Here is a 12,269-nt window from a genome sequence, read left to right on the forward strand (position 1 = left end):
GTAGGGAAAATATTCAGAAATTCCATCGTATTGCAGTTCATTGATACCTAAGTAGATCAGTTGAAGGGCTGGAATGTTTAGGTCCAAGGTCCCAATTTCTGCTGATTGAGTTAAAAATATCTCAGAATTGTGTTTGATTGCCACCTCCTGCATTGATCAGCCCTGGAGAAAAATAAGATATACTGCTGGTGAGGTTGATCCAGGATCCTAACTCTCAGCACACTGAGTCACCCTTGCCTCCAGTTCTCCACAAGATCTGGAGGCAAAGGTGATTCACTGTGCTGAGAGGTTTTTGCTCAAGATGGTCTTATTTCAGTCATGGGCTTTTTGTCCTGGTTTAATCATTTTCTAGCATATCCCTGTTGTTGTACATGAGGATACTGGGTACTGGATGAAAATCCTTGGGGTAATGCCAGTTCTGCCAGCTCTCATAACTTGGGTCCTTGTTGTATGTCTTCATGTTGCTCTTCTGTTTCGTAGTATATCAGCACACCCCTTTTCTTTCCAATTCCAATCTGTTTTGTAATTTTCCCCTTCCCCTGTGTTTTTCTCTTCCACAACAAACCAGCTGCCAGTGCTGCTCAGACCACTTAGATCTTTATTGATCTGTTGTTCCTTTTCCCACATTTGAACTGGGCAACTTGCTGCTCACGCTGCAAGAGCATTGAGAGCACAGAAGACACACATTCTCTGCTTTCAGCTCCAGTGTGCAGACAGAATTCATGGTGAAAAGAAGCTGTAATTGCAAGGGAAGTCCTGCTCTGACCCTGGTAACTGAGCTAGACAAGGGTACCTCCAGGGCAAGTACCTGCAAGACTTCAGCAAAACCAGATGAGCATGATGTAAGGTGTTTTTTCTGCCCTCTTCAAATTGGAGCAGATTGTTAAACTGGCCACAAAGGCACATCTTGAGAAAGAAGACCACTTTTGCCCAGCATTAAATCAATGTTCTACAATATTAGAACACCAGAACTCCTTAAATAAAAGGTCACCATAATTTGTCTCAAATGGAATAGTAGATTTTTCTCAAATACAGTTTTTGGAGAAGAAAAAAGAAACCCTCAATTTTTTGGTCAGTTTTCTGCTACAGTGCTACTGGTTTCTACTATCAATTTCCTGTCATTGGTTGGTATTTGACAAATTTGCTGTCAGCTGAAAACAGGTTCTTATAGTAGGAAACATGGAACAATCTTTCTAACAGACAGTGCTGCCAGCATCATGTTAATTTCTCTGAATATAATGCAAAGAGGATACATATAACCCCACCACTGCCTTCATAGCATTAGTTAATATTGCTGCTGAAATGCAAATCGACACAGAATGAGATGCTGGGTTGTTTTAGTATTTTTGTTTTTCTTTAGCCTTGACTCTATTGTTTCATTGGATAAAAGAAATATTTTCAAGTAGGAGTAGAGTGCTTGAGAAGGCTGTATAAATAACATGCTTTCTCTAATGCAGAGATGTAGCCAAATTAAAGAATGTTGGACTTGGATTTCGTTTTGTGGGTGTAAATTAACACTTTTTGTTGTTGTTAGCTTCTCTGGCATTGTTGCACATGAAAGAGTAATTAGCATTTTTAAATTGCTGGAGGTTATGGGTTCATTTTAGATTTAATTCAATTAAACTGCGTCACATGCTATTGGTTGAAAGTAATGTATTGAACTAGTGCATGCTGTAACTTTTCCCTTTCTTAGCATTTGTAGGTCAAACTACAGATGCTGCTACTGGAACTGCTTCAATAATTGTCAACAGTGAAGGTACATATTTCTGCTCTGAATTGTCCTCTTTGTTCTGCCTTTTCAGCCATAAAAGAAACCTTTGACTTGTCACTGTTAATTGTGGATTTTTTTTCCCTACATTTTTCTTTTTTTTCCAAGATTTTATTCACACTTTATTGCACTTCTGTTTATTGCAGGCAGAGTAGAATTTGGTGCCTAAAAGCAGCAGAATCAGATGCTTAAATTAGCAGCGTGATAGCCATATTTCAACCAGCCAACTGAGCTATCTAGTTTTACATTTCTGAACATGCAGTGTATTAGAAGGTTAAAGCTCTCCTTTTCCACTACAAATTACCCAGCACTTTTACTATAGAATTCAGGTTGAAAAAGACCTTTAAGATTATGGAGTCCAATCATTAACCCAGCAGTGCCAAGTCTACCACTAAACCTAAGTGCCACATCTACGTGTCTTTTCAATACCTCTAGGGTTGGTAGCTCAGCTGCTTCCCTGTGCATGTTATTCCAGTGCTTGACAACCCTTTTAGTGAAGAAATTTTTCCTAATGCTCAATCTGAGTCCCCCCTGGTATAACTTGAGGCCATTTCCTCTGGTCCTGTGACGGAAAGGTTTGCCTCCTCAGGACACCAAGTGAGTCATTATGCTCTTAATCAGGAAAAGGACTTGTCCTCAGTATAAGAAGTATTTCTGTTGGTCATGTAATTTTACCACAAATCTTGATTTCAAGTTGCATCTGCAGTGATGAGTACACAGTGAAATGGCATTTTTTTTCCATGTTAGTTTTCCTTAGCCTATGCCTTTGCTCTTATTTTGCAGGGGAAGAAATAAAGATTTGGCTTGTTTTCATATTTTTTATTAAGACTGCTAAACTATCCTCAGAAAACTTTATATATCTTTTCCTCAAGCATAATTTAATCAGCCAGCTGATCAACCTAGTTGTATATTGTCCTGAACACACAGTATATTAGAAGGTTAAAGTTCTCCTTTCCTACTATGACTTACCCATCACTTTTACTATAAAATCAAGGTTGAAAAAGACCTTTAAGATCACTGTGTCCAACCATTAACCCAGCAGTGCCAAGTCCCCCACTAAACCATCTACCTAAGTGCCACATCTACATGTCTTTTCAAGCTATTTCCTCAAGCAATTGACAGCCCTTAAAAAAAGTGTGTCTGGATCAAAATATAGAGCTTAGGACTGATAATGTTTATGCAAACATAACAAATTAAGTGTGATTGGATTAGTTCACTTCTGGAGTTGCTAAGAGGCTTCATTTGAACAGTTACCACAGTTTAGCTGACACATCAACTTGCCAAGCTTCTATGTAACCTGATGGTTGTACATTGGGCTACAGCTCAAAATGGGAAAGGAAACATAACTATTTACTCATGCAGCAAAACTGGGAAGGAACTGTGACTAAAGGCAAGCCTACACAGGAGTATTCAGGAAAATTAGGCAAATTAGTTGGAGATGTGAGTTTAATTTTCCCTAAGTAAGATTAATCCAAGCCTTGCATGACAGCTCTAACTCAGAAATAAGGTAAATAACACTAATACATTGGATAACCTGGATACCTGCCTGTTAACTTCCACCTCATTTTCTGGGTTTGGACCAGCAGGCAGCAAGATTAGCAACTCTTGACACTTCTTATGCTGCCTACAGTCACTGTGGCCATTGTAAACAGGAGGGACAGTGGGAATCCAGTAGTGTTCCTGGGCCTCACTGTTTTGTTCATGTCTTGCACTAGGCTTGCTGTCCAGACTAGTAGAAAAAGAAACAGTCTTATAATTTCCCAATTCATGTGCATGGCCAGCTAAGATAAAAACAGTCTAAACTTGAATGAACAGAGGATGACCTGTTAAAATTTTACCACCAAGAATTTTTCTGAAGGATAAGGAACAAAACAATCTTGTGGATGTAAAACCTTTATTAGCACCAGGAAAGGGAAATGGATGATTGGGGCCATGAGGTTCACAGTGGGCTATCTTACATGTTAGTGTCAGTGTGAAGGGTATATGACAGTCTTGTGATCACATAGTGACATGAATAATGCATAAAGTCATGTAGTTTGTGCCTCTGAGTAACTGAAAAATCATATGCTAAGTTAGTACTGGCCTCAAATTTAATTTAAAATCTAGTAGAAGAGCAAACCTGGTCAGAACTATGCTCTAAAGCAAACAGATGCACAGAATTGGTAATGGTTCTCGTTGTTACTTCTCTCAAAAACCATCTGGCGCCTGAATTGAGTAAATTGCAGTAAAATAGCAGTACTTATGTGCTTTGCTGTTGCGAGAGACATTTTCTTTTTTTTTTTTTTTCTGTAGAAACCTGGCTGATTTGACCTAAGTAGGCTTTACAGCAGTTTTCAAAGGGCTTGTCTACACATGCATGTTTTACTGCAGTGGCTGTGCTGGCATAGCTGAAACACCACAGCACTCAATGGACTGATGTAAAGTAGTTTCTGCTAGTTCAAACTGTACCTGAAAAGGAAGCATTTGAAATTGGGGTTGGTGATGCTGTTTTGTGTTAAGATGAGGGACAAATAAAAACCATAGTTATCATCTCTTTAAATTGACAAGTTTTCATTGCTGTATTGTTACACACCTAACCTACCCTTCTTACCAATTCTTTCTTTACACGTACTGATACTTGGGAAAAATATCAACCCAAACCAGCCGAGAAAAATCGCAGGGAGAAGTAGGACATATAAAAGTAGAGGGTATATGATGCTGTGATGGCAGAGCAAAGAAAAGTGTGAGTGAAATGGATGTTTGGGGCCATGAGGTTCACAGTGGGCTATCTTACATGTTAGTGTCAGTATGAAGAGTGTGAGTGAAGACAGAGCAAAGAAAAGCTGTAGAGATCAGAGTCAGATGAGGCTCTGAAGTAAATCTTCCTCTGTCTGTCTAACTGGCACTGCAGAATTTCTTGGAAGTTTTTGACTGGTTACTGAATTGCACAGGTATAACTCACCCACTATTGTAATTGGCAAAGTGCTAAAACTTGGAAAATATCAGGCACATTTGATACTCTTAAAGTTGATTATATTCCGGGACAATACAGTATAGTTTCAATAAAAGATAGAGAGGTTCAATCTCTGTTTTAATGTAGAATTGTAGAGAGGTGTTTAGGGAGTTTATAGAGATGCACTGAAAAATATGCAGCCCAGAGATGCTGCAAAGACCTCTGGGCTGGTCTCAGAAAGCTGTGCAAAAATATTTCTGGGATCTTGTGTTCCTTTCAGTTGTTTTCTTCTATGCTGCGGCCTTTTCAGAAAGTGTTGATTTGAGTAAACACAAGTATACCAGGATCCTGTATATCCAAATCTGTACTTTCTCTCTTAAGGATAAAAGCTGGTACATCCAGCTGCTTTTCTTAACACATTTTCTTTGAGGTGCATCACAAACCCAAGGTTTTGTTTCCCCTTTCAGCCTGCCTTCTTGCCACTAGCTCTGTCACTTTGCACACCTTCTGCTAGCAATGTGATATTGGATGGTAAGAGCTCCATAAAGCGATGATGTGTTGTACTTTTACAGACACATGTAGTGAGAGAAAAACCCTCTTTGTGGATAATTTTTTACATGATTACCTCTGAAGGTTATTGCAGCTTTGTCCGTATCTGGTAGTGACTGCTGATGGTGCCATTATCTAGAGGACTAGAGGTTTGAACAAATCTGACAACATTCTTATTCATATTCCTAGCAAAAATTCAGTGGAGGCACAACAGAGTTTGGCAAGTCATGATTAAAATTCTCTTGATTATTGCAAGTTAGGACTTGGAGCTCACCTACACAGAACACTGCATGATAACCCTCACTTGAGACAGGCATTGTGCTGACTTCATGATAAAGTTATTAATCATTCATGAACAGTGAATAGACATTATTTTGTAAGTTGAATGTACCTTCAGTACCATAGCACTACTAGTAAAAAAAGCATTCAAAATATATATTTAGGTAAGGCTAAGTAAATAAGGCAAACTTAGAATACATATGCCAACTTGTTTTTATTATAATTTCCACTGAGGAAAATCTTTGGTTTGTACCTTCAGGTTTATGAAGAAATGTCACCTGAATTTTAAAGACTTTCTACATATTGACTTTCTTTATTAACTTGAATGTTTTATGTGCAAGACTCTTCAATATTTCTATCAAGTGGTTGCCTAGAAATTATGATACCGTAACACACCCGAAACCCACCCTCATATTCATGAACTATGTGATTTGGCAGCACATGTTTTTCTTGTAACATTCTTTTCTGATCACAAATATAATTTTCTTCTCTGTGAATTATTAAGCACAAGCTCTGCAGCTATTACAATCACACTGTTTGATCTGTTTGATATTTTGATTCATTCTAAGCACTACTGATGGTTTTTAGGCTTGTCATCCAGTTTTAAAGATATTTATTGCACTGTGGTGTTTACTGATTTGACATTTGATTTTTCCACTGGCACTTCTCATCTGATGTCATCTATAAGATGACCCATGTAAAAAAAGTTATCCATCTTGAGTTATCCATCTTTCTAAGAACTGGCATTAGCAATTTTAGAAGCCCAACTTAGAACAATTTTTATGTATGTGGCATTTATCCTGACTGGACCCAGTCCCCATCTGGTGTAAGCCTGTGCAAGCTTATTGGTTTCATTTAGCTGTTACAGCTTATAGCAAGTGTGAAAGTGGCCCTTAATATTCTAGCTGATGTCTGCAAAACTCAAAGTTATATAGATGTTCCCATCAAAACTGATATTTTTAGTCTAAGAAAAGAGATTTTAGAAATAACAGTAATGCAGTAAATACATTATTCTCATTCTTGGTGTGGGTAATGTTTTACCTCACTGGAGTAGTTTTTAGAAGTTTGGTCTACAGTTTAAGGCTTCACCCAGGGTTCACAGAGATACGTAGACTTTTCTGGACAATAGTTTTATCTCCTCCTCAAACAGATATCTAAGATATATAAGACTAAAAAAACCTCTGAAAATATTTGTCTCTTCTCCTTGTTGAAGGAACATAGAAAAACAATTTTTCAAAATTAGTTTCCTTAGAGTTTTCTAGTGTGTAGGATTTTCTTTTAACTTAAAAAATTATTTTATGTTGGACAAGATGAATCTCACCCCTCTTTGCCATCTGTCTTTAACTCTGTTGTCCCTGATGCTGAATTCCCATCTGATTTCCCTGGCAAGAAATAATTTCTTTCAACAAAATGGTTGCTGTTAATACAAAATTTTGTATTAGTTGTGAGTTCATGGGTCCAGATTCTGCCTTCATGCACCCCAGTGCAAGTTTGTGGTGATTGCTATCATTCAGTGAGTCTGGTATACATAGCTAAGAACAGAATGGGGTGAGGGGGGTTTTCCTCCAGCTTGGGTTTAATCTGTCTGGACTGTTGCACCACAGTAGGTACTGCATCTCCCTGGCAGGTTTGAAAGCAGACTCTAAGTCTCTGACCTTTTGTAGTTAGGAAGAAAATATTCAGACTGTGATCCAGTGTAGCACAGTCTACCTTGAATTTGTACATACAGGTTTAAGCAAACAGCCCCCCTTACTGCCTTGGGCCATTAGCTCCAAAGTCTGATAATAATATACATGTCAGTACAGCTAAATAGTTCAGCAAGATAATGCAGCAAGACATGTGAATAGAGTCTGAGACTCTAGGAAGCACAGAGGCCAGGCAGAAATGAAAGAGATTCTTGTTCCACTGATTCCCTGTCTTTTACTGCTTGCACTGCTGCACCCTAAAGCTATCAAAATATACGCTTGGCAAAATAGGCACAATTTGCCTTTGAATATTTCCCCAACAGGATTCAGATATCTTTGGTAACATTTACGTGTTGCAGAAGGTTTTTTGTTTTGTTTGCTTTTGTTTTTTATCCAAGATGCCCATCATTGTCTGCTGAAAAGCAGGGCGTTGGCTTTTAAGTGCTGAGGTTTTGCTTTTCATATGCAGCTGTTCTGTACCAAACCATTGACAGCAGAATTGCTTTGGAAAGCTTGGGTCCCTCCCTCTGAGATCACTATATTATTCTTTCCATTGTCCTGCTTTCTTTTTGGAATGTATTTAGGGAGAGAAGCTTTGCACGTTCTTAGTCAAAGGACTTTGAAGTCACATTCAACAAAAATAATGTATTTAAAAACATAAATATTTATTTGCAGAGTAATTCAGTTCATTACAGAATTGGTAGCCTTTAATGATTGGCAGTCCTTAAAGGAATCTTCAGCGGGGGCGGGCTGAGCCTGTAAATCAAGGAACAACTGACTTATTGAAGTTAATACCTGAGTGATTAATAATAAATTTTAATTTGAAGGCACCCATGCCTGAAGGTCTCTAAGTGTTGTAATAGAGATTAAAAAAAGAAAGAAATTGCAATAAAAGAAGGTGATTTGTGTGTCTGAAGAAAAACAAAAGAATATTTGGAACCTACGTAAATGAACCTCACCTAACTGTAAAACAAACTACGAGAATAAAAAGGATCTTAGATGTGCTTTGAGACACTGCCATGCTTCCACACGCACAGCTTTGTTTAGACCATTCTTCTGGCCACCTCTAAGAGCAGAAGAATCTGTTGCCCACCTTCTTTATTCACTTCTGATAAAACTTTCCTAAGACACAGGCATCACCTTTCTGGGCTTTGGTGACAAGCTGGTTCTGATTTTCATGATGATTAGGAGCACTAACTTGAAATATTTCAGGTAAATGGTGCAAGCCTACTTCTCTGAAATCTAAAGAACATGCATAATTTTCTTAGCTGTGTGAAATACTTTTTGTTCCCAGCTGATGGGAAAATTAAAATTTTTATGCCATTTTTGGCATATGAATTCAGTAATCACATTGATGCTTTTCTCTTCCAAATGCTACTGGAATATTTTAGGAAGATGCAAATATCACCCTCAGCGTGTATCCACCATCTCCACTGTGACTAGTGCAGTGCTTCTTTAGAGTTCACAGAAGACACCAAAATAAGACTGGGGAATGCCCATATATGATCTTTCCCAAAGGAATATATATTGTGTTTATTGTGCAGTGTTAGTTCATTAGTACATCAGTCTTTTTGATTATCCTCTGAAATATTTGTGTATTTGAAAATGTCAGCAATGCATACAATTCTAATGGGTTTTTTTGGGAAGTAAATTGAAATACTCATCTGAAATGTATTGTAAAAAGTGAAAGGAATTGTTTTACATACTTTATTGTCAAAGTTAAAGTAAAAAACACAATATCTTCTCTTTAGGACAGAATGTTATTGTCATAGTCCCAGGAGCCAACCTGCTTTTAAATTTTGAAGACCTGAAGAGGGCTTCTGATGTCATCTGTAAAGCCAAAGTGGTTGTTTGCCAGCTAGAAATAACCCCTGCCGTTTCTCTTGAAGCTCTGAAAATGGCACGTGCCAGTGGAGGTAATTTAACATTAGCCATTCTTTCTCCTTCATTTGTGCTACATGAAAAATCCTCTTTATCATGCTTTCTAAATAAAGATCCTGTTGTCTGTTCTGGTTTCTGTCATATTAGTTTTATTTAGAAGTGAAACAATAGCCAACAAATTAATGCTATGCTAATGAGAACTGAATTTGCTTAAAAAATTTTGCAGTGTTAACCTTGGATAGCAAATCAACTCCTACCCTTATAATCTCCCTGTATATGTCTGGTGCTGCCTTTCTCCTGTTTTCATGCTGTGACTAAATGCAGTGTAATGTTGGTAGGTCAGGCACTGTGGGCCTGACTCTGCTATGATTCCAGAGCAAAACAGGCATAATGAATGCAAGTTAGTATAAGTTCCCCACACAGGAAAATGAATGAAATGACTTCAAAACCAGACTTATGCCCTTGTTCTCCCAGCATAGCAGTAGGTATGGCCGTGGTTGTTTTGTATAGTAGTTGACATCCTTAAAATAATAAAAAAATAAGCTTTTGTTTCCTAACCAAAGCTCTTGTGTGACTGGGCATGATGCCATTGCATAGACACAGTCATGGTCTGTGAAATTATTAGAAAATTGTTACTGTACTATACTTTTAAATGTAGGGCATTGTTCCTTCAGTGTAGCATATACGTAGATGAAAGCTGATATTTTGCTTGAACAGGATGGAGTTTCATTACCAACATAATGTTTTTGTTGTTTAAGTGCCTGTAATGCTTTCAGTTACTCAAGCACAATTACCACAGTATTTGAACACTAAGTAAATAATTATGCAAGAGAGGCATCTGTATGAGATTTAAAAAATGTTTTTCCCTTCTATCCAGAAGATCAGGTTGGGAGAAGACAGCTCATAGCATAGTCAGTCATGCAGCAGATCAGGGATGCAACTGGGATCAGACTGCAACTGGGATTACTATTTTCTTGAAGCTGAGCCCAGGACAGCTCCAGCAGGTCATGGCATACTGGAATTGTAGGCTCTCCAGTTCACCTTCTGCATCATGACCTGTTGTGCACCTGTTGCACTATATTTTTGCCATTACCTTTTATGAAAATGGCTAACAGCATTTTTAATCTAATGGTTAATGGACTCTAGTTGATTCATTAATCAATATCCATGACTTATCTTGCCCATTTCTAACTCTATGAACAGTTTTGGCAAGATGCTTCACACTTTTGTCACCCTGCTATGGCAAGGTGCCAGCCTGTGACAGAAGAAAAGACAAGACTTTTTAAAAGCAATTGAGAAAAATTCAAACCTGATACGCAGAACAGACATGCAATCACTTAGCAACTGTAGACAGCACAATATATCAAAAAAAGATAGTAGTTAACTGTGGGCCAGCTGTAGTTCTGTGCTGTCAGTGTGTTATCATTGTGCAGCTCTTCTGTCAGGGAAGTTTGGTTGCTTCTGCTTTAAAACAATAGGCTACACATGTTCAAATGTCATGTACCATCAAATCTAAGTAAACAGCTGAGTTTGTAGCACTGTAAAAACCTATCTGTAGCCAACAGTAAATCGTTAATGCAATTTCTCTTCTTTTAGCTTGCAATACCCTCATGTATTATGTAGCACTTCATGTTAGAATGTTCACTTGACTATTTTTGTGTAAAACAGATGCATACCCAGATGCCTCAAACCTCTGTTTCAACGAGGGGTTTTTTGCTTGTTTTTCTTCATTCTTACTGAAAGAAATAAACAAAAGAGAGAAAGAATATGGAGATACAGGCAAGAACTCTTTGCTTCTCTTCACTGAAGGTCATCTGGATTTGTGAGCTGGAGAGGGACATACCATGTCATGTACATGTCATGACATCCTCTCATTGTGGCACTGATTGTTCATTATTCTTGTAACAAGGAAGGAAGGAAAGGAAGGAAGGGAAGGGAAGGGAAGGGAAGGGAAGGGAAGGGAAGGGAAGAAGGAAGGGAAGAAGGAAGGGAGGAAGGAAGGGTTGTGAATAACTATATGAAGTGGGTATAAATTGTGGTGGAAATCTGACTGGACAAATAAAGGTTTTTAGTGGTCAATGGTGAGAAACTGCTGCTGCTTCCAAAAGTCTGGTTTTGGACTTCTCTAATGACAGACTCCATAAAAGATGGCTGATAATGCCCAGCATATTAATATTGTAGTGAAAAATGATCTGGAAGCACCCTCAGTTAAAGGTTCCATGTCACTTGCAAGAAACAGATCTATTTTTTGGATGCTTCAAGCTTTTAATCTTGGGCTACAATTTTTCATAACAGCTGTTTGTCTGTGGTTAAACTCTTCGTGATTTCTGCCAAAGCACTGTGGTTGCAGAAACCAGGCAATGGAAAATGCCTCCCACCCTACCCTAGCTTTTGAATTATGAATACCAGCTACCTTAAAATTTACTTTAGACTTTATAGCAAGGCAGCTTTCTTTTAAAGATAAGCCTTCATAACGGTACGGAAACCTGCCTGATTTTAATTGTATTATCAACCTTTGGAAAATAAGTACCTTTCACACAGACATCAGAAAATTGTTAAGAGCTTCACAGCTAACTTCCCCTGAGCATCTGTCCGTACAGGCACTTGTCCTTTCGGGCAGCATTACAGCATTACATTCCAGTGTAATTCCTGAATCTGGTTTTAGGCAACTTCTTTTATACTGTTAAAGATCTTTTGTAGGCCCAGGAAACATAGAGCAGCAGCTTCCTCAATTTCAATACAGAAGAGACAAAGCTAGATGGGAATGCTGGTGATGGAGAGTTGATTTCAAGCAAAGGAAATGTAGCAGAGATTTACTTGATTTTTGGGGGTGGCAGAGGAAGAAAGAAAGGAGAAGCTGAAAGAGGAACAAAATTGGAAAGAGATTAGGATTTGTTGAATAGAGATTGGAAAATGGAGATTGGTCAGGGAGCAGGCTGTGGGCACTGGAAGTGGGAACAGGAATTGTGGGCCATAAAGAGATAAGATGTGATGAAAGTTGAGTGAAAAAGGTTATAATTACATAGTACCTATGCAAGGAGGCATAAAGAATAAAAACTCATTGAGGAGAATGGATCTTGGCAAAGGGAGAGAAGTGACAAGCTCGAGGAGTAGTCCTATGGGAATCTCATAAACACAAAACCAAGTACAAGGTGTTGCACCTGGATGGAGCAAC

At 38.3% G+C, this 12,269-nt stretch overlaps 1 protein-coding gene across 1 annotated transcript in view; it reads left to right on the forward strand.

Annotated features, from left to right (window-relative positions):
- RBKS (ribokinase) overlaps nucleotides 1–12,269 on the forward strand; it is a 54,365-nt gene that overhangs the window by 8,185 nt on the left and 33,911 nt on the right. Inside the window, exons 4-5 of the mRNA XM_014308040.1 lie at nucleotides 1,694–1,756; nucleotides 8,965–9,129. Coding sequence (XP_014163515.1) covers nucleotides 1,694–1,756; nucleotides 8,965–9,129 — 228 coding nt within the window. The remainder of the gene's footprint in view (nucleotides 1–1,693; nucleotides 1,757–8,964; nucleotides 9,130–12,269) is intronic.

Source organism: Geospiza fortis, unplaced genomic scaffold, assembly GCF_000277835.1.
Source record: "Geospiza fortis unplaced genomic scaffold, GeoFor_1.0 scaffold41, whole genome shotgun sequence".
Classification (NCBI taxonomy): Eukaryota; Metazoa; Chordata; class Aves; order Passeriformes; family Thraupidae; genus Geospiza; species Geospiza fortis.